Source organism: Myotis yumanensis, unplaced genomic scaffold (assembly GCF_028538775.1).
Source record: "Myotis yumanensis isolate MYYU_CA2020_CCGP unplaced genomic scaffold, mMyoYum1.0.hap1 SCAF_2, whole genome shotgun sequence".
NCBI classification, from domain to species: domain Eukaryota; kingdom Metazoa; phylum Chordata; class Mammalia; order Chiroptera; family Vespertilionidae; genus Myotis; species Myotis yumanensis.
Window position 1 is genome coordinate 103,608,832 of NW_027223753.1, and position 23,129 is coordinate 103,631,960.

A 23,129-nucleotide genomic window follows, 5' to 3' on the forward strand; every position below is an offset into this window, starting at 1 on the left:
TCAGCAATGTGGAAATAGATGGATCATACCTCAACATAATAAAAGGCTTATATGACAAACCTATAGCCAATATCATACTCAATAGGCAAATACTAGAACCATTACCCCTAAGAACAGGAACAAGATAGGGATGCCCACTTTCACCACTCCTGTTCAACATAGTACTGGAAGTGCTAGCCATAGAGATCAGACAAGAAAAAGAAATAAAAGGCATCCAAATTGGAAAAGAAGTAAAATTGTCATTATTCACAGATGACATGATATTGTATAGAAAACCCTAAAGATTCCATCAAAAAACGACTGGATTTAATGAATACAGCAATGTAGCTGGATACAAAATTAAGACCCAAAAATCGATAGCATTTTCATACACCAATAATGAATTCACAGAAAGAGAAACTAAAAAAACAATCCCATTTATCATTTCAACAAAAAATTAGGATACCTAGGAATAAACTAAAGAGGTTAAAGACCTTTACTCAGAAAATTACAGAACGTTGGAAAAAGAGACAGATGAAGATATTAATAAGTGGAAGAACATACTATATTCATGGATTGGTATAATCAAAATAATTAAAATGTCCATACTACCCAAAGCAATCTATAGATTCAACACAATCCCCATTAAAATACCAGCGGCTATTTTATATACCTAGAACAAACTCTCCAAAAATGTATCCTATATAATAAAAACCTAATATGCTAAGTGTCCAGTCATCCAGTCATTCGTTCAATCAATCAAAGCTTACTATGCTAATGATATGCTAAGGCCGCTAGCTATGACATACACCGACCACCAGGGGGCAGACAGTTGACCAGTTGACCAGTCACTATGACGTGCATTGACTACCAGGGGGCAGATGCTCCGACTGGTAGTTTAGCTTGCTGCTGGGGTCCAGACGATCGGGACTGAGCAATACTGGCTGGACATGCCCTGGTGCCCTCCGGTGGTCCCTCCCCAGCTGTCCAACCTACTGCGTCCCTCCCCGGCCCTGAACGTGCACCAGTGGGGTCCCTCTACAATCCAGGACCCCTTGGGAGATGTTGGAGAGCTGGTTTCGGCCTGATCATGCAGGCCAGGCCAAGGGACCCCACTGGTGTACGAATTCGTGCACCGGGTCTCTAGTATAGAATAATAAAAGACCCCAAATAAGCCCCAGCAATCCTGAGAAAGAAGAACAAAGTTGAAGGGATCACAATACCACATATCAAGTTATATTGCAAAGCCACTGTTCTCAAAACAGCCTGGTACTGGCACAAGGACAGGCATATACACCAATGAAACAGAACAGAGAACCCAGAAATCGACCCAAGCCACTATGCTCAATTAATATTTGACAAAGAAAGCAAGAGCATACAATGGAGTCAAGACAATCTCTTCAATAAATGGTGTTGGGAAAACTGGACAGATACATGCCAAAAAAAGAAACTAGACCACCAACTTACATCATAAACAAAAATAAACTCAAAATGAAGAAGGCTTAAATGTAAGATGGGAAACGATAAAATTCTTAGAAGAATCCATAAGCATCAAATTTTCAGACCTATCTTGTAGCAATATTTTACCTATACATCTACTAAGACAATGGAAACTAAGGAGAAAATAAAAAAATGGGACTACATCAAAATAAAAACTTCTGCACAGCCGTAACTGGTTTGGCTCAGTGGATAGAGTGTCAGCCTGCAGACTCAAGGGTCCCAGGTTCGATTCCGGTCAAGGGCATGTACCTTGGTTGCAGGCACATCCCCAGTAGGGAGTGTGCAGGAGGCAGCTGATCGATGTTTCTCTCTCATCAATGTTTTGGGCTCTCTATCCCTCTTTGTAAAAAGATCAATAAAATATATTTAAAAACAAAAAACAAAAAAAACTTCTGCACAGCAAAAGAAACCATAAACAAAATAACAAGAGAGCCCACTGCATGGGAGAACATACTTGCCAATGTTACACCTGATAAAGGTTTAACCTCCAAAATTTATAAGCTACCCAAAAAACTTAACTAAAGGAAGATAAACAATCCAGTCAAAAATGGGCAAAGAACCTAAATAAATATTTCTCAAAAGCCGACATACAGAAGGCCAAGAGACATATGAAAAAAAAAATGCTCAAAGCCATCCTAAAGATGCAAATCAAAATGACAATGAGGTACCACTTCACACCTATCAGATTGGCTATGATCAACAAATGACAAGTGCTGGCGAGGATGTGGAGAAAAATGAATCCTAGTACACTTATGGTGGAAATGCATACTGGTGCAGCCATTATGGAAAACAGTATGGAGTTCCCTCAAAAAATTAAAAATGGAACTGCCATTTGACCCAGTAATCCTACTTCTAGGAATAAATCCCAAGAAATCAGAAACACCAATCAGAAAGAAAGAATTTATGCACCCCTGTGTTCATAGAAGCACAATTTACAATAGCTAAGATTTGGAAACAGCCTAAGTGCCCATCAGTGGATGATTGGAAGTAAAAACAGGAGCAATCTACATAGTGGAATACTATGCTGCTGTAAAAAAAAAAGAAAGAAAGGAAGAACTCTTTCCTTTTGCAACAGCATGGATGGACCTGTAGAGCATTATGCTAAGTGAAATAAGCCAGTCAGAGAAAGATAAGTATCACATGGTCTCACTCATTTATGGAATATAATGAACAACATAAACTGATGAACACAAACAGATCCAGAGACAGAGAAGCATCAATCAGACCATCAAACCTCAGAGGGAAGGCAGGGGAGGGTTGACAGCAGGAGGGGCCACGGGGCATAAGAACTCAACCAAAGAACTTGTATGTATATAAGCAAAACCAATGGATACAGACAATAGTGGGGTGCAGGCCTGGGCTGTGGGGAGGGGGCGCTAAAGGACAATGCGGGATAAAGGGGACATATGTAATACTTTCAACAATAAGAATGGTAAAAATAGAAGTACAAATTAGCAGGTATAGGATAGTCATAGGGATATAAAGTACAGCATAGGAAATATAGTCTATCTATAATAATAAAAATGCAATATGCTAATTAGTCCAGACAGCCAAACTACCTTCTGGATGTCATTCTGGATGTCCTTCCAGATGAAGCCTCGGCAGTGGGGCTGAGGCAGCAATAGTTAGGGGCTATCAGGCAGGCAAGCAGAGTGGTTAAGGGCGATCAGGCAAGCAGGCAAGTGGTTAGGGGTGATCAGGCAGGCAGGCGAGTGGTTAGGAGTGATCAGGCAGGCAGGCAAGTGGTTAGGGGCATCAGGTAGGCAGGCAGAGGTGGTTAGGGGTGATCAGGCAGGCAGGCCAGTGGTTAGGAGCCAGTGGTCCCAGATTGCAAAAGGGATGTCTGACTGCCAGTTTAGGCCCAATCCCACAGCAGAATTGGGCCTAAACCAGCAGTCGGACACCCCCCAAGGGCTCCCGGTTTGCAAAAGGGTGCAGGCCCGGCTGAGGAACCCCCCCTTCCTCCCCCCATGCACAGATTTCATGCACTGGGCCTCTAGTAATATTATAATATATGTATGGTGTTAGATGGTACTAGATTTATTGAGATGGTCACTTTGTAAGCTATATAAATGTCCAATCACTGGGTTGTGCACCTGAAACTGTACTGTACCTCAACTCTAATTTTAAAATATTATTAAAATCAAAAAGTAACAATAAAACATAAAAAGAACCAATCAAATCCTGGAAATGAAGCATGTAATTAAGGAGATTAAGAGTAAACTACTGAGATTTAAAAAAAAAAGGAGCCAACCAGATGGAGGAAAAAATTAGTGATGTAGAAGATGGGAATCAAGAAATGACTCAGAAGAAAGAAGAGAGAGACCTCAGCATAAGGAAAATGAAAGAGCTCTACGAGAACTATCTCACTCCATCAAAAAGCAATGTTAGAATTATAGGCATTCTGGAGGAGGAAGAGAGGAAGCAGGGAATGATGAGTCTAATAAAACAAATAGTGGATGAGAATTTCCCAAATCTATGAAAAGAACTAGATCCTCAAATCCAAGAAGCAAACTGAACACTTACATACCTCAAACCAAAGAGGCCCTCTCCAAGATACTTGGTATTGAAGCTGCCAAAAATTAATGACAAAGAAAAAATTCTCAAAGCAGCCATCAAAAAGAGGGAAGTGACCTACAATGGAAAACCCTTCAGAATTTCATCCAACTTCTCAGCAGAAAACTCAACAGAGTTTCTCAGCAGAAACTCTACAAGCCAGAAGAGGGTGGAACCAAATATTCAACTGTCTGAAAGAGAGAAATTACCAGCCACAAAGAATGTATCCAGCAATATTACCCTTTAAATATGAAGTAAAAATAAATACATTCTCAGACATACAAAAGCTGAGGAATTTTCTCAACAGAAAACCTCCATTGCAGGAAATACTCAAGGGAATTATTCTACCTGAAACAAATAACATAAGGTCACAACACTATAAGTAAGATCACCAAAAATATTTACAGCACGAACAGGGATAATTGGAAAACAAAAACATAAAAGGGAAGGAGGTAAAGGTCTGGACTGGCAAAGGAAAATGACGATCAGATGCACTCAAAAGAAAAAACATGCAACTTTATTTTTTATAAACTTAATGGTAACTACACACAAAAATCCCCAAACCAAGACATATAGTTTAAAAAAAGAGGAAAGAATTATAGATTACCACCAAACAAAAACAAGAGTCAGAAACACAAAAGGAAAAGGCTATAGGAAATCCTCATACTCAATAATTACCATAAATGTAAATGGTCTAAATTCACCAATAAAGAGGCACCAAGTAGCAGAGTGTATCAAAAAACAAAACCCAACCATATGCTCCCTACAAGAGACACATCTAAGCTGAAAAGACAAAGGTAGATACAAAGTAAAAGAGTGGAAATGATTCTCCAAGCAAATAACATCCACAGAAAAGCTGGTCTAGCCATCTACACTAATAAAAGACAAAGATGCTAATTGACCGTACCTTTGCTATGCCCACCAGCCAATCAGAAGAGTATGCAAATTAACCCAACAAAGATAGCTGTTAAATTTGCATACTGCAGGTGGGGCTGGAGACACCAGATGCCACCTGCAGGATCCGGGCCGCAGATCGGGGACCGGGGAGGCAGGGAGGGCAGTGCCAGAAGTCACCCGTGGGATCCAGGCCACAGATCGGGGACCAGGAAGGTGGGGCGAGCAGTGCCTGAGGCCTGGGTAGGGGCAGAGCTGGTGATCGCCGGGGCTGGGGGTCCCCTGCCCAGGCCTAATGCCCCACCAGAAGCTTGAGACATGGGCAGGGGCAGAGCCTGTGATCGCACGGGGCTGGGGGTCCCCTACTCAGGCCTAATGCCCCAGCCAGAGGCCTGAGGCCTAGGCAGGGGTGAAGCCTGCGATCAGAGCGGGCTGGGAGTCCCTTGCCCAGGCCTAAGGCCCCGGCCAGAGGCCTGAAGCCTAGGCAGGCGATTGGAGCAGGCTGAGGGTCCCCTGCCCAGGCCTAATGCCCTAGCCAGATGCCTGAGGCCTGGGTAGGTGATTGGAGCGGGCTGGGAGTCCCCTGTCCAGGCCTAATGCCCTGGCCAGAGGCCTGAGGCCTGGGAAGGGGCAGAGCCTGCGATTGCATGGGGCTGGGGGTCCCCTGCCCAGGCCTAATGCCCCAGCCAGAGGACTGAGGCCTGGGTAGGCAATTGGAGTGAGCTGGGGGTCCCCTGTCCAGGCCTAATGCCCTGGCCAGAGGCCTGAGGCCTGGGCAGGAGCATAGCCGGTGATCGCCGGGGCTGGGGGTCCCCTGCCCAGGCCTAATGCTCCTCTGGCCTGGGCAGGGGTGGAGCCGGCGATCACACAGGGCTGGGGGTCCCCTGCCCAGGCCTAACACCCCAGCCAGAGGTCTGAGGCCTGGGCAGGGGCCGAGCCAGGGATCGGTGTGAACTACAGAGGAAACACCTTTTCTGACCGCTCATTGGTTAAGCTCCTTCTATGCCACTGGTAATATTCTTAGTAACTTGGGTAATAAGAATCCAAAAAGGTGATCTAGGGTTTTTTTTACCACACTCCTGGAGAAAAAAACGAAGGTCTGCTGCTGGAGGAGCTAAGAAATATCATATCCTGCCCTAGCTGGTTTGGCTCAGTGGATAATGCCTCGGCCTGCCTACCACAGGGTCTGGGTTCAATTCTGACCAAGGGCATGTACCTAGGTTGCAGGCTCTTCCCTGGCTGGGGCCCAGGTCAGGGCTCATGCAGGAGGCAACCAATCAAAGTGTTCCTCTCACTTTGATGTTTCTCTCTGTCTTTCCCTTTCTCTTCCACATTCTCTAAAAATCAATGGAAACATATCCTCAGGTTAAGATAAAAAAAAATAAAGAAATGTCATATCCTGTGAAAAGCACATCTTGAAAATGCCTAAAGAAAGTTGTCATTTTTTCATGGTGAAGGGACTGGAGTCCGTGTTGATGAAAAAACCTTGCTGGCTGCAGTGACTGGCAGTGGCTGCAGCAGCGGGGTGATGGGGCTGGTACCTTCCCCTGATCAGCCCAGTCGCCTCCCACAAAAGGAGGCCAGACTGCGGCTTAGGCCCTATCCTTAAGGGGAGCAGGGAGCGGGCCTAAGTCATCACTAGGACATCCCCTGAGGGCTTCCAGTATGTGAGAGGGGGCAGGCTGGGCTGAGGGACCGAATTTCGTGCACCGGGCCCCTAGTCCTAGATAATAAAGAGGGAATATGCAAATTGACCATCACTCTGCAACAAAGATGGCAGCGCCCACAGTGGACATGGGGTTTCTGTAACACAAGATGGCTGCACCCACAGCGGAGGCCGAGTTCCTGTAATAAGTCTTAACAAGCAATCAGCAGGGACCTGAGGCTGCACCCACCCAACCCCCCGAGTGGGGCTTGACAGGGGACCTCAGGCCACTCCCCCCGACCCTGGTGCCAGGCCAGGGGACCTCAGGCCACGCCCCCCACCTGGCAGGGCTTGATGGGGGACCTGAGGCTGTGCCCCCCCCCACCACAGTGCCAGGCTGGGGGGCCTCAGGCCATGCCACTCTCCCGGTGCCAGGCCGGGGGACCTGAGGTTGCGCCCCCTGCCCAGTGGGGCCTGATGGGGGATCTCAAACTGCACCCCCAGCTTGGCGGGGCTTCATGGGGGATCTCAGGCCACATCCCACACCTGGCGGGGCTTGACAGGGAACCTCAAGGCATGCCCCCCACCCCAGCCCAGGCTGTGGAACCTCAAGGCTGTGCCCCCCCGCCTGGCACTGGGCCAGGGTACCTGAGGCTGCGTCCCTGCCCGGCAGGGCTTGACAAGGGTGGGACCAGCCGGGTCTGGATCTAGCCCAATGAGTGTGGGGCCAGCTGGGTCTAGGTCTTGTGCGATTTCAAGGTGCATGTGGGTGGGCGGGGACTTTACTCTGGGTCCCATGGTGCTCCCCAGACTCTGACAGGAGGAAGATTTTCATATACATTTTACTAATTTTCTTTCATCTCTGACACTTCTATTATAGAGAAAGGGCAAATAGCAATATTAAAATATGTCCTCTAATTAATCCCCTTTTAATGTGCACAAATTTCATGTACTGGGCCACTAGTACTTATATATGACAAAATAGATTTCAAGATAACAAGAGACAAAGATGGATACTTTATAATGATAAAGGGAACACTACATCAAGAAAACATAACACTTCTTAATATATATGCACCCAACCAGGGAGCACTGAAATATATTAAACAACTACTCACAAAACTAAAGGGAGCAACAGATCAAAACACAATCATAGTTGGGAACCTTAATACTCCATTGACAGCTCTAGACAGATCAACCAAGCAGATAATCAGTGAAGAATTATTGGCCTTAAATTAAACACTAGGCCAACTGGACATAATTGACAATTACAGAACCTTTCATCCCAGAGCATCAGGTTATACATTCTTCTCCAGTTCACATGGAACATTCTCAAGGATAGACCATATATTGGGTCACAAAACTAGCATCAACAAATTCAAGAAAATTAAAATTATCCAAGCTTATTCTCTGACCATGATACCTTGAAATTGGAATTCAACTGCAAAAAGGAAGCAAAGAAACCTAATAAATATGTGGAGATTAACCAATATACTACTACAAAATGACTGGATCAAAAAAGAAATAAAAGATGAGATCAAAATATATAGAGGAAACCAAGATGGCAGCATAGATAATCACCTATACTTGCTGCCTCTCACAACCACACCAAAATTACAACTAAATGGCAGAACAACTACCACCCAGAACCGCAGGAAAGCTGGCTGAGTGGAAATCCCACAACTAGAGAGGTGAAGAAAGCTCATTGAGACCCGTAAGAGGTGCAGAGGCATGGAAAGTGCTGGCACCTGGATGTGCTGTTCTTTAAACCATGAGGGAGATACAAGCTCCCACTTGCTCTGAACTCCAGTTCCAGGCAAGACTCTGGGGAACCCAGACACGTATGGGGAGAAACTGGACTCTCTGGCATCAGGACAGGAATGTGAGGGGAGCTTACTCTTAGAGGTGCTCACAGCAACCATTGTTCCTGCACAGGTGCATGGGATGTGGAGAACCAGGGACTTCTCCAGTTCAGGGCAGCCACTGCTGTTTGCTCCACCCTGGTGATTCCCAGAGACCCCGCCCCACCCAATTTACAACCCCACCCAAGCTGTGCGCGCATAGGCTTTTGCATATGAATGGCTTGTCCTTTCACCTAAAACAAACTGCAGCTGGGTCAGAGAGCCCCAGAGATTCCAAAAGAAGGCCCACTACCTGGCAGCAGCAGCGGCCTCGCTTCACAGCTGGGACTCATCTGGGCACTTCCAAACCCCATACAAAGAGGAGGAGTCTGCAGATGTCTCTGTAGCTCCTGCTGGGTGGCCCCAGACAGTGGCTGACCTTGCACCTCCTTGGAGATCCAAGAGCCAGTGTACCCGGTGGTCAGAGTGAGACCATAACAGATTACAAATCTTCACATCCACAAGAGACACACTCAAGGGGCAGACTCGGTGAGCATCAAAGCCCTACTGACGCAAGGCCTGCCCTATAAGGGTGTCTCCTGCGCAACAGATCTTCCAGTGTAGACACAGCTGGTCATCACAGCCAATTGGCCTGGAGGTCAATTCCTCCCAGTGATACCAACAGCAATCAAGGGTTAACTACAACAAGACTGTGCACACAGCCCACAAAGGGGTGCACCAAAAGCATCCACCTCAGGTGATTGGGAGGCTGAGCCACTGGGCCCTATCGGACACCAAACACACAAGACCACTCTATCAACTCAAGGAAACTTAGCAGCTACCCAGTACGTAGAAAGAAACACAGGGAAGCAGCCAAAATGTGGAGACAAAGAAACAAGTCACAAATGAAAGAAATGGATGAAAGCAAAATACTGGATACAGAGTTCAAAACCATGGTTATAAGATTACTCAAGAATCTTCTAGAAACCTCCGAGAAATTTAATGAGACACTCAAGGATATGAAAAGGACCAATCAGAAATTAAGCATACACTGACTGAAATAAAGAATAATATACAGAGATCCAACAGCAGATGAGAAGAACCTAAGAATCAAGTCAAAGATTTGAAATACAAAGAAGCAAAAAACACCCAACCAGGAAAGCAAAAGGAAAAAAGAATCCAAAAATATGAAGATAGTGTAAGGAGCCTCTGGGACAATTTCAAGCGTACCAACATCTGAATTATGGGGGTGCCAGAAGAAGAGAGAGAGCAAGATATTGAAAACATATTTGAAGAAATAATGACAGAAAACTTCCCCTACCTGGTGAAAGAAATAGACTTACAAGTCCAGGAAGCACAGATAACCCCAAACAAGAGGAATCCAAAGAGGACCACACCAAGACACATCATAATTAAAATGCCAAGAGCAAAAGACAAAGTGAGAATCTTAAAAGCAGCAAGAGAAAAAAAGGCAGTTACCTACAAGGGAGTACCCATACTACTGTCAGCTGATTTCTCAACAAAAACTATGCAGGCCAGAAGGGAGTGACAAGAAATATACAAAGTGATAAATAGCAAGAACCTACAACCGAGATTACTCTACCCAGCAAAGCTATCATTCAGAATTGAAGGCCAGATAAAGAGCTTCACAGACAAGAAAAAGCTAAAGGAGTTCATCACCACCAAACCAGTATTATATGAAATGCTGAAGGGTATTCTCTAAAAAGAGGAAGAAAAAGGTAAAGATAAAAATTATGAATAACAAAGTGACAACAAATACATATCTATCAACAAGTGAATCTAAAAATCAAGTGAATAAAAAATCTGAAGAACAGAATAAACTGGTGAATACAATAGAATCAGGGGCATAGAAAGGGAGTGGACTGACAATTCTTGGAGCAGGGGTGGGGGAGAAGGGAGCATAGGAGGTGTGGGAAGAGGTTGGACAAAAATATTACACCTATGGATGAGGACAATGGGGGGCGGGGGGTAAGGGCATGGGGTAGGGTGGGAACTGGGTGAAGGGGAGTTATGGGGGGGAAAAAAGAGGAACAACTGTAATAATCTGAACAATAAAGATTTATTTTTAAAAAGATATAGAGAGACAAATGAGAATACAACATATCAAAACCTCTGGGATGCAGCTAAAGTAGTAATAAGAGGGAAGTTTATATCATTACAGGCCTATCTCAAGAAACAAGAGAAATCCCAAGTAGACACCCTAACATCACATCTTATAGACTAGAAAAAGAAGAACAAAAGCAACCAAAAGTTGAAAGAAAATAATAAAAATCACAGCAGAATTAAATGAAATAGAGAACAAAAAGACTATACAAATATCAATAAAACAATGAGCTGGTTCTTTGAAAAGATCAATAGAATTGACAAACCCCTGGTTAGACTCAGTAAGGAAAAAAGAGAAAAGACCCAATAATCAGAAATGAGAGGAGAAGTTACCACAGACATCACAGATATACAAAGGATCATACTAGAATACCTTGAAAGACTATATGCTACCAAATTCAATAACCTAGAAGAAATGGGTAAATTCCTAGAAATATATTACCTTCCTAGGCTAAATCATGAAGAACTGGAAAATCTAAATAGACTGATTAGCAGTGAGGAAATTAAAACAACCATCCAAACCTCACCAATAACATAAGTCCAGGACCAGATAGCTTCACCAGAGAATTCTACCAAATGTTCAAAGAAGAATCTATCCTTCTCAAACTCTTCCAAAATATTGTGGGATAGGCAATACTTCCTAACACATTGTATGAGGCCAACATATCCTGATACCAAAACCTGGAAAAGATAACACAAATAAAGAAAACTACAAACTAGTATCTTTGATGAACACATATGCAAACATCTTAAACAAAATACTAGCAAATCGAATACAATAATACATCCCAAAAATATGACCTAGTGGGGTTCATTCCAGGGTCACAAGAATGGTTCAACATAAGCAAATCAATCAATGTAATACACCACATTAAAAAATGATAAAAATCATATGATCTTATCAATAGATGCAGAAAAAGCGTTTTATAAAATACAGCATCCATTTATGATTAAAACACTCAATAAAATAGGAATAGAAGGAAAGTACCTCAACATAATAAAGGCCATCTATGATAAACCCTCAGCTAATATCATACGCAATGGTGAAAAACTGAAAGCTTTTTCTCTAAGACAGGCACAAGACAGGTCCACTCTCACCACTTGTATTCAACAAAGCGCTGGAAGTCCTAGCCAGAGCAATAAGGCAAGAGAAAGAAATAAAAGGCATCCAAATAGGAAAGGAAGAAGTCAAACTGTCACTTTTTGTGGATGACGTGATTCTGTACATAGAAAAACCCTAAAAACTCTACCAAAAAACTATTAAAAACAATAAATAAATACAATCAAGTTGCAGGATGCAAAATCAATGTGCAAAAATCCATTGCTTTCCTTTATAATAAGAACAAAACTTCAGGAAAAAATGTAAAAACAATTCCTTTTGCAATTGCAACCAAAAAAATAAAATACCTAGGAATAAACTTAAAAAAGAAAGTCAATGACCTATATACTGAAAATTTCAAAGCATTATTAAAACAGATTGAAAAGGACAAAACAAAATGGAAAAATATTTTGTGTTCATGGATTGGAAGAATTAATATAGTTAAAATGGACATATTACTCAAAGCAATACACAGATTTAATGCAATTCCCATCAAAACCCCAATGTCATTTTTTTAAAGAAATAGGACGAGAAATCACCAGATCTGTATGGAACCACAAAAGACCCCAAATAGCCAAAGCAATTCTGAGAAAAAAGAATGAGGCTGGAGGTATCACGCTACCTGACTTCAAATTATACTATAGAGCTATGGTAATCAAAACAACATGGTATTGTCAGAGAAACCGACACATACATCAATGAAACAGAATAGAGAGCCCAGCTATAAAACCACATGTATATGTTCAGATAATTTTCAACAAAGGAGCCAGAAACACACAATGGAGCAGAGATAGTTTCTTCAATAAATGGTGCTGGGAAAACTGGAAAGCTAAATTCAAACAAATGAAGTTTGTCACCATGTACAAAAATTAATTCAAAATGCATCAAAGACCTAAATATAAGACCTGAAACAATAAGTTACATAGAAGAAAATATAGATAACAAACTTATGGACCTCGGTCATAAAGAACATTGTGTGAACTTGATCTTAAAGGCAAGGGAAATAAAAGCAAAAATAAATTAATGGGGCTATATCAGTGATGGTGAGCTCGGAGTGTCAGCATTTTGAAAACCCTAACTTAACTCTGGTGCCGTGTCACATATAGAAATTTTTTGATATTTGCAACCATAGTAAAACAAAGATTTACATTTTTGCTATTTATTTTATATATTTAAATGCCATTTAACAAAGAAAAATCAACCAAAAAAATGAGTTCGCATGTCATAGGTTCGCCATCACTGGGCTATATCAAACTGAAAAAGCTTTTGCACAGCAAAAGAAACTGACAACAAAACAAAGAGTCAGATGATATTTGCAAACTGTAGCTTTGACAACAGTTTAATTTCCAAATTATATAAAGCACTCATAAAACTCAACACTGAATAAAAAACCCAATCAAAAAGTGGGCAGAGGATTTGAAAATGTACCTCTTCCAAGAAGATATACAAACAGCCAATCTACACTAATAAAAGAGAAACATGGTAATTAGCGTACGACCGCTACCCTTCCCATTGGCTAATCAGCATATCCTTATGCAAATTAACTGTCAGCCAAGATGGCGACCAGCAGCCATGCACTGAAGCGAACAGGGAGGCTTGCTTGCTCCAGTGATGGTGGACTCCAACGTTCCCTGCCTCACTTGCCGGCCTCTCAGCTGCAACTCTAAGCAACTATGTTGCAAATATAGAAGCTGAACAAAACCCCAGAAACCTGCGTTAGTCAGCCAGGCTTCAGCCAGCCGGACCACAACATTGTATCAAATACAGAAGGAAAAAAAGGCCAGAAACCCGCTTTCAGCAGCCGAGGCCTCAGAGCTAAAGCTGGCCCAGAATAAAAATGAAAAAAGAAAAAAAGGAGCGGTTGGGAGCTTCAGTCAACCCACCAGCCTGAAAACAGCCCTCAACCCCTCAGCCAGACTGGCCAGGCACCCCAGTGGGGACCCCCACCCTGATCCAGGACACCTTTCAGGGCTAACCAGCCGGCCCCCACCCATGCACCAGGCCTCTATTCTATATAGTAAAAGGGTAATATGCCTCCCAGCACCGGGATCAGCGGAGCAGCGAGGCCTCCCGGCACTGGGATCAGCGTGACAGGGGGCAGCGCCCAAACCCCCTGATCGCCCTGCGGCTCTGTGTGTGACAGGGGGCAGGGCCACAACCTCCCTATCTGCCCTGCTCTGTTCGTGACAGGGGAAGGCGCCCCAACCCCCTGATCAGCCCTGCTCTGTGCCTGATAGGGGGGAGCTCCCCAATCCCCTGATCTCCCTGCGGCTCTGTGTGTGACAGGGTGCGGCACCCCAACCCCCCACCCCCCCACAGGCCCTGCTCTGTGTGTGACAGGGTAGAGCCATAACCTCCCCATTGGCACTGCCCTGAGTGTGACAAGGTGCAGCTCCCCAACCCCCTGATCCGCCCTGTTCTGTGTGTGACAGGGGGCGATGCCCCAACTCCCCTATCAGCCCTACTCTGTGCATGACAGGGGGGAGCTCCTCAACCCCCTGATGGGTCCTGCTCTGTGCATGACAGGGGGGAGCTCCCCAACCCCCTGATGGGCCCTGCTCTGTGTGTGACAGGGTACGGAGCCCCAACCCTCCTGATGGGCCCTGCTCTGTGAGTGACAGGGGGCAGCACCCCAACCCCCTGATCGGCCCTGCTCTGTGCGTGACAGGGGGTGGCGCCGCAACCTCCCCATCAACCCTGCCTTGAGTGTGACAGGGGGCGGTGCCCCAACCCCCCAATTGGCCCTACCCTGAGCGTGACTGAGGGTGGCATCGCAACCTCCCGATCTGCCCTGCTCTGTGCATGACAGGGGGCGGCGCCCCAACTCCCCAATCGGCCCTGCTCTGAGCCCGACCAGGGGCTGCACCTAGGGATTGGGCCTGCCCTCTGCCACCCGGGAGCAGGCCTAAGCCAGCAGGTCGTTATCTCCCGAGGGGTCCCAGACTGCGAGAGGGCACAGGCAGGGCTGGGGGACCCCCCGGGCCCCCCCCCCCCCGAGTGCACAAATTTTTGTGCACCAGGCCTCTAGTCTTATATAATAAAAGGTCAGAGGCGTCACAACCAGAACTACCAGAGACCAGACCACCACGGCCCCTTGCAGGGTTGGCTCCACCCCAAGCAAGCAGTTAGAGGCAATCAGGCAGGCAGGCAGAGTGGTTAGGAGTGATCAGGTAGGCAGGTAAGTGGTTAGGGGCAATTAAGTAGTCAGGCCAATGGTTAGGGAAAATCAGGTAGGCAGATAGCCCCTCACCGGGCTGGCCCTGCCCACAAGCAAGCGGTTAGGGGCAATCAGGCAAGTAGGCAGAGTGGTTAGGGATAATCAGGTAGGCAGACCAGGTAGGCAGGCAAGTGGTTAGGGGTGATCAGGTAGGCAGGCAGGTAGTTAGGGTGATCAGGTAGGCAGGTAAGCAGTTAGGGGCGATCAGGTAGGCAGACAGCCCCTCGCAGGGCTGGCCCTGCCCCCCAGTAAGGAAAGAGGGAGGCCCAGGCCAGCCAAGCCATCACATCCCAGACTGTCACTTGCAGAGGGAGGCCACTGGTAGAAGGGGGGGGGCGGGGCATTGCTGCACAGATGGCAAGCAGTGGCAGTGGCAGGGGTGGGGTCAGCTGCCTACAGCCGGGGAAAGGAAAACCCCAATAGGCCCTGATCTCAGGCCAGGCCTAGGGACCCTACCCGAGGGGTCCCGGATTGTGAGAGGGTGCAGGCCAGGTGGAAAGACCCCCCCCCCCCCAAGTGCATGAATTTTTGTGCACCAGACCCCTAGTAGATATATGAAAAGATGTTCAACCTCACTGGCAATTAGTGAAATACAAATCAAAACTACAATGACATACCACCTTACACCTGTTAGAGTGGCCATTATCAATAAGAAACAATAACAAGAGTTGGAGAGGTTGTGAAGAAAAGAGAAACGTTATTTACTGCTGGTGGGAATATAGACTGGTACAACCACAACGGAAAACAGCCTGGCGATTCCTCAAAAAATTAAGAATAGAGCTACCATATGTTCCAGCAATCCCTCTCCAGAATATATACTGGAAAAACTCAAAATCATGTACTCTCCCAGAAAAACCTAAAATTATGTACTCGCAAAGATATATGCACCCCTATGTTCATTGCAACATTATTCATGGTGGCCAAAACATGAAAACAACCAAAGTGACCTACAGTAGAGGACTGGATAAAGAAGATGTGGTACATATACACAATGGAATACTACTTAGCCATAAGAAAGAATGATATATCGTCATTTGCAACAACATGGATAGATTTTGAGAACATTATGCTAAGTGAAATAAGTCAGTCAGAGAATGCTAAGAACTATATGATTTCACTCATATGTAGGATATAAAACTGAAACTCATGAACACAAACAGCAGTGTGGTGATTGCCAGAGGGAAGGGGGTTGTGGGGAGAAGAAGGTCCTAATATAAGTGACAGAAGATTTGGCTTTGGGTGGTAGGGGCACACAGTACAACATACTCATATTGTAACATTGAAACCCACACCTGAAACATATATGTTCATGTTAACAAATGTTACCCCAATATATTTAATTTTAAAAAATAAAAAAATTAGATATTTCATATATCTGATATGCAGGTCCTAAAAAGTAGGACTACCTGAGTGAAGATGGAATGGGGGCTGTGCAAATCCTGTTATATATATGGCTGGAAGGTTACAAAACGTATGGGTCAGTTAAGATGCTTCCAATAAAAAAGAATAGATACAACTTAAACTGTATTGTAAAATAAAGGGAATTTACCACCCTGCATAGGGAAAAGTCCAAAAGTGAGTAAGCTTCAGGCACTGATTGATCAAGGCTCCCTTTGTGATTTATTCATTTGGCCCCATTCCATGAGCTGGCTTTATTCTTATCCTGGCTTACCTCAGGGTTACACTTAGACTAACAGCATCAGCCAGGGCTGAGGATCTCAGAAAAAAGAATGGAACATTACAGGAAGAGTGAGGAGTATGGGGCGGGGGGGGGCGGGGAATCCCAGTGTTCTGCCCTCCTCCTTTCATTTAATCTTCCACATTGCTTCCTGTGGCAGGAACTAACAAAACCTAGAGGTTAAGGGAGCCTAAAACTAGCTCCTACAGGGCAGATGAGGGAAATGATTGGGAAATGGATCTTAAGGCAAACAGGCAGGTGACTGACACAGGCCCAAGAGATACGGAGTGGCCAAAATGGGAGTTGGAATGGAGCAAGGTAGACAATGGTCCTCCCAGCACACAGAGCCTAAGGAGCTCATCTCACCACCAGCTCAGGGAGGGCTTGTCCTCCTGGACCACAGGATGTGATGACTGCCATGTATCGGTAACACAACGGGTGTTATTAAAAGTGGTACGCTGCTCTGAGTGGGAGTTTGCCTCTCAGCAATCTAGTTCTCTGCCACTGTACAGTGAGTTGAGGGAGGGGGTGGCTGAATGTCTCATCTAGCCACAGCTTGGCGTGAATGAGAGGAATTCGCATCACGTGAAGAGTCTGGGTGCTGAGAGCTTGCTGCAGTTCTAAGTCAGGATTTGGGGTTGACTTTGGGAAGAGGGCAAGAACACTTAGATTACGTAAGTAATAGTTGTATTATATTAAGGAAAATAGATATGGAAAGGAGGGTGTGAGCTAGCCAGTCAGGCACTGGACTGTAGTTACTATTGTGGTTACTTTGGGTGGCTGGCACTTTTCCTTCCCTCCTTCCGTAACCAGGTGCTCCAGAGCTTGGGCAGGAACCCCACATTGTAAGAAACTTGGCTTGGACAAGTACTTTGCATAGCACCTACTGGCCCAACCTTCAGCCTCTCAGGAGCTAGGCTTACAGAATGTGCCTGCGTACTAGACAGCCAAGTGGCTGAATAATGAAGCAGACAGCTGTGGTTGTTCTCTGCCCATCCTCCCTTCCTTTGGGAAATTAATCTCTTCCCTCCATGTGCAAAGCACAGGTGCTCATAACCTGACACCTGAATTGTCTATGTCACCTAAGCTAGGCCAATCAGATACTCTCTCCCAGGAATTTGAACTGGGGACAGCTATCACAGGGCTAGCAAACAGCGGAAGGTGTTCCCAGCTGGCATCTCCAGCTGCTGTCCTTCCTGAGACAGCTCTGCATGCTGTCACCTTCCGTAGTCTTCCTACAAACCTTTTTATACTCAATTGAGAGGATATTTTTCTGTTCCTAATAAGCAAAATATCCTTCCTGGAACAAGAGTCAACATGATTTAAAAATTTAGCAATCACCAGAGTTTAAGAACTAAAATTAGATCTCTCTCGCTAGGCTTATTTGGGACAGAGATACTGCAAATTCACATACATCGCCAGGGTTCTGGGACAGACTATATCATACAGAAGTCCATGGACCACATGCGCCCTTAAAGAAAAATAGAAAAATAGCCCTGGCTGGTTTGGCTCAGTGGAAAGAGCATCAGCCTACGGACTGAAGGGTCTGGGTTCAATTCCGGTCAGGGGCACATACCTTGGTTGAGGGATCGATCTTCAGCCCTGGTCCAGATACATGTGGGAGGCAACCAATAAAAGTCTCTCTCTCACACTGATGTTTCTCTCTATAAATCTCTCCCCCTCTTTTCCACTCTCTAAAAAAAAGAGAAGAAAAATAAAAGTAGGGAGATCTAAGGAAGATCTTCATTATAAGTATTTTCTTAGAAGATATGGTTTCAAAGTAAGTCATGAATTTTCTATTTTATTTAACTAAAAAGTAGAAAATAATATACTAAGGGTGCTTCTTCAGGACAAACTTACATTTTTCACTTCTGCTAGCTGATTTTTATAAAAAGGATAATGTTTATCCTTATCATGTTTATTAGTGGTATATGTACTTACTATTAATTTAGGAATAATTTACTGAAGGATGTCTTCTGAACATACACAGAGGCATACAAATACAGTCCTAAACACTATGTGTACAAATAATTTATTCTTATTTCATACATATGTTTTTCAGCAAAAAAAATTAATAGTCATACAGAATTTTATATTCAAGACCGTAGGGGACAAATATCTCACACAACCAAAACCATAGCCAACTACAGAACAGAAATGAATCAAAATTTTGTTCAGCTACATGCACAGAACTGACCAAATTTATGGACTCTTTTTCTTAACTTAGCAGGTAATGTAGAGTTATGAACAAGCAATGCTTGGCAGAATACACTAATACTTTGAAACCACATCGCAGTCCCTGTGTGGAAATTTACACATCCTGAGAAAATCCCTCTAGCTCACTAAATATAGCTGTTTAGGATGTGTATGATGGCTGGAGTCAGGGTAGCCTAAGAATTAATCTAGCAAGCAGTGGAAAAAATGTTTCTTTCTTCCTTTATGCCTGCATTATCCTTTATTCTCTTTTCCCTCCATTATCAACATTAAATGAATTAAAAAATAAAAGTAAAAAATTAACCTGACACAAGGATATTTGGTCACTGTTAAATCTTCTGTCTGCCTCTGAGCTGGTTTGAAAAGGCCAAAATGGAATTCTTTTAGAAACCTTTTGTCTTCAAGGCTGAGTTTGTGGAAAGCGAAGGCCTCAAGGTGGTGGCATGGTCTGGGAAAGGATGAAATGAAGAGTTCAGAGCAACTGCATGCTTTCTGCAGAGAGAAGAGTAGCCAAGGAACCCTCCCCCTGCCCTGATCTGTGTGGTGATGGCATGGGGCTTTATTCTCCTTTTCACTCTAAGAAATAAGGAGCAGGGTGTGCAGGGTTGTGCATTTTTCTGGTTATGTTATTCACAATAGTTGTACACTCATCAAAGTGATCTGTGCCTCATCCTTTTATTGCCTTGATACTTAGCTGCTTAGAATAATTTTTCTCAAAGCCTCCGGAGCAGAAAACCAGCCTGGAGGAAAAGTAGACCTTCTGCTAAGCATTGCTGGGAAAATGAATTTAATGACGTTTCTGTCAAGAATTTTTAAAATATTTTTAAATTTAGCCTTGTTACACACTTATAACATATCTGACAGTTTTCTTCTCTTTTAAAAAAATGCTTTTTAATTTGTGATTAAACTATATACATTATTTACATTTTAAAGACCTACTAGGTCTTTATCATTAAGGTAAGAGCTCCAGGTGATTAAACTCCCAGGACACAGATGAGACTTTCCAAAGGGCACCATTCTCATCTATGCCCTAAGGCCTGTTTTTTACAAACACATTACTATTATAAACTTTTAAAATATAAAATTAGAATACTTCTCTAAATTTTTTTTCTTTTTTTTGCATCCAGCATATGAAAAACAGATCATGCTTCCTAACTAGAGATGAAACTAAAAGAAAAAAATGAAATTAATGTGTCCCCATACTCTTTTCATCTAGAAGCAAAGATTTATTTACATGGTGTCAGTTTTCAATGTTGTGGTGAGCCATGAGGGGCAGGGCCCTCTCCATAGTCTGGTTAAATAACCAACTGAAGACCCCTCCACTCCTACTGGAGTGTTTATTGCATATTTTAGGTGGCGTTGGAAGGCATGAGAAAGGTGGCCTGCAACTTTTACACATTCAAGAAATTTTCCTTAAGAAATGTCATGTTTGGAATAGTTTCCAGAAATGGTTCAAGAACAAAACATGTTAAAGTTCATGCATTACATTTAGAAGCACAATCTATTGGGAGAACAATTTCAAAAGCTCAAAAAAGGCTGTTTTTCCATTGAGTTATATAGAAAACAAGTGACCATTTTGTTGTATAGGTATGTGTTCAGAGCTTTCAAAAGTCACATCTTGTCACAATTAGCAGCCAAATGACCATTCTTGGCCCCTGACCTATATATACACATTCTAATTCTGCAACTTGCTCACAGATTCTTATTAACCTTTTCTAAAACAAAAAAGCCTACAAACTAGTTAGAAGTCTGCAAACCAGAAATGCAATACATTTTGTCCTTTTTTAACAACAAAATTTTATATTAGTTTTTTGGAAAAGTGACTCAGAAGAACTGACCCCCATTTTCATATTTTAAAAATAGTTATTCATAATACTGAAGAAATAAAATCTTCAATAGGAAGGCATGCTGCCTTTCACAAAGGAATACAGTAATTCTCAGCTTCAGCCAATGAATGCTTCCTTTTCCATCTTAGCCAGGCTCATTCGCTTTTTGTTAAACAATATATGACAGAATATTGGCAACCTTTCAAGAAAATGATTCAAAAGGTAATTTACAATTAGCTGGTGCTACCCCCTTTTTTCCCTTCTGCCCTAATTTTATAGAAAAAAAATAAGGTCATTAAGCCAGGGGCAAGTGTACCAATCAAAATATACCTGGGCACTAGTGCTCAGGTCAAAGCTATAGGATGTGGTTGGGCTGCAAAAAAAAATTTCTTGCCTGCATATTTGAGTGCTAACAGCAGGGGAATTCACATGCTTTTCTAGGGACAAAATTTAAAACTCAGGTGAAATTGTCCATAGTTGAACTTGCTATTCCATTTGGGTTAAGTCTAATCTTTCTTATTCTCCTTTTCTCATGCCTTCTTCCTATCATTTTTATATCTGATACCTGTTCTTTATAATTTCCTCCAGATATTTTTTCTAAGACATGTTTCATAGATTACACTGCAAAGACCTAAAAGGAGGAAAAAGGCTAAAGAACATTAATCTTTGGAGCTGTAAGCATTTAAGCTTGCATATTTTTAAACTTATGTTATGTATGAAATTCAGACACTTAATTACATCACAATTTAGGCACTTTGGATGAACCTTACTTCATAATGTTATGACTACTATAAACCTTCCAAATGTGATTATTATCAGTCTTTGTTAACTAGTAGTGATGATAAATTTTTCAATCCAGGTGAAGGGATATATGTATATGTTATATACATATATCCCTTCACCTGGATTTACATTAAATTTTCTAGTTATTTTTAACCATAAAATTCACAAAGGCCTAGGAGCAGACAGAATAAAAAAGAAAGAACTTAATTGTGGGTAAGTAGCATGTTAATTAAAATAAGATTCTAAGCATTGTTCTTATGCTAATAGAAAGGAGAAAAGGATCAAACTTAGTGGTTTGGGACATCTGCTTATGCAAAGATCAGGGTTTGGTCCCTGGCCTCATAGCCTTTCTAGTTTTGTTCCACCCACAGACAAAAGGGTAACAGCTGTATTAATGTGAGGGATCCTCACCAATGTCTATCATGCAGTGTATGCTCAAAGATCATGTACAAATGGATAAAAGTCAACTCAAAGACACTGACAGAGAGAAATCAGCTGTGGCAGACTTCAACAGGTGAATAATCCAAGAGGATAAAAATTAAGTAGTTGATAACATTTTGTATAAGATTTTATTATCTAAATTCAAGGATAGCCATATCTTACTTCACTCTAATATATATATATATATATATATATATTCATTCTCCAATTATGTTTGTGCTTGGCCAGACAAACCAGCAAACACTCCTAACAAGCACAAAACCATCCCCACATTCTAATGCCAGTTTGAAAACAATTCTGTCACCATGAACCAACAGTATAACCTTGAAATGAAGATAACTCCTACCATAACTCTTCTCCTATAGCTTTGTATGGGTTAACTAAAGTTGTGAAGAAATTTGAAGATAAAAATACCTGTTTTTAATTGCTGTTAGCCCTCAGATTAAGCACCAAATCAGAAAAAAATAAATAAAAATCACCCCATCCCTAAATTTTGCCTTCTTAGAAATGATTGCCCTGAAGTAGCATAATGACTTAGGCTAAACAGTTTTTGACTGCAAACACTTGCAGGCAGGATTTATGAATGGAGACATATGAAGGCCACTCTGACCAGCTTTAAAGCCCCATACTTTCTTCTTGGGCTATTTATAGAAAGTAGCTAGCCAGTGGAAAAGAGCACATTTATTTTTACAAGCCAGTCATGACATGACCAAAGAACTCACTTCCTCTCTCAGGGAAGGCCATCTTCTTCAGCTGGGGGTACAGCTGCAAGGGCAGGGAAGAAAGGGACCCCCTTTAGTCAAATGAATCAGCCTGTCAGCCCCAGAGACCAACCCTACAGGGTGATAGGCACTGAAGTCAAACATCCTCATTTCCCAGGCATGACTCTATGATGCTGCTGCTTGAGATGACATCTAGATTATGACAAACATGTAAAAGTAAAATGCATTATATAATATGCTTTAAAATTCTATGCTTTCAAAATAGATTTTACAGAGATAAAGAAGTGCACTCTTATTTATCATTTGTCCTGCATTTCAAACAGCTGAACACAATAAAGTAAAACTGAATTTTCAAGGAGGTGGCAAAATGGAGAGTGTGAAAAATATTTTTAAAGCTATTTTATTCTGATGGCCATATTACCCCTGAAATATGTAATATACCTGAATAGTCTCATGCAAATTTGGAGACTTAGTAAATATTTGCTGATTCTAAAATTTCATCATTTACCTTGACAGAAATCTGATATAATTTACCAAATAACATATATAGTTTTACAAACATCCCTGAACTTGTGCAGTGTTTGTGGTATCTATCTGCAAATATGAAGTG

The 23,129-nt window shown here is 42.9% G+C and overlaps 1 protein-coding gene across 4 annotated transcripts in view; it reads right to left on the reverse strand.

Moving 5' to 3' along the window:
- The window catches only part of PAQR9 (progestin and adipoQ receptor family member 9), a 43,855-nt gene that overhangs the window by 15,820 nt on the left and 4,906 nt on the right, over positions 1 to 23,129 (reverse strand). The window contains exon 2 of one of the 4 annotated variants that reach the window (XM_070405920.1): positions 18,570 to 19,195. The exons of the other annotated variants lie outside the window; for them this stretch is intronic. Within the exon in view, the coding sequence (XP_070262021.1) occupies positions 18,982 to 19,195 (214 nt within the window). The 3' untranslated portion in view covers positions 18,570 to 18,981. Of the gene's footprint in view, positions 1 to 18,569; positions 19,196 to 23,129 lie in introns of those variants that run through there. 4 annotated transcript variants of the gene reach the window in all.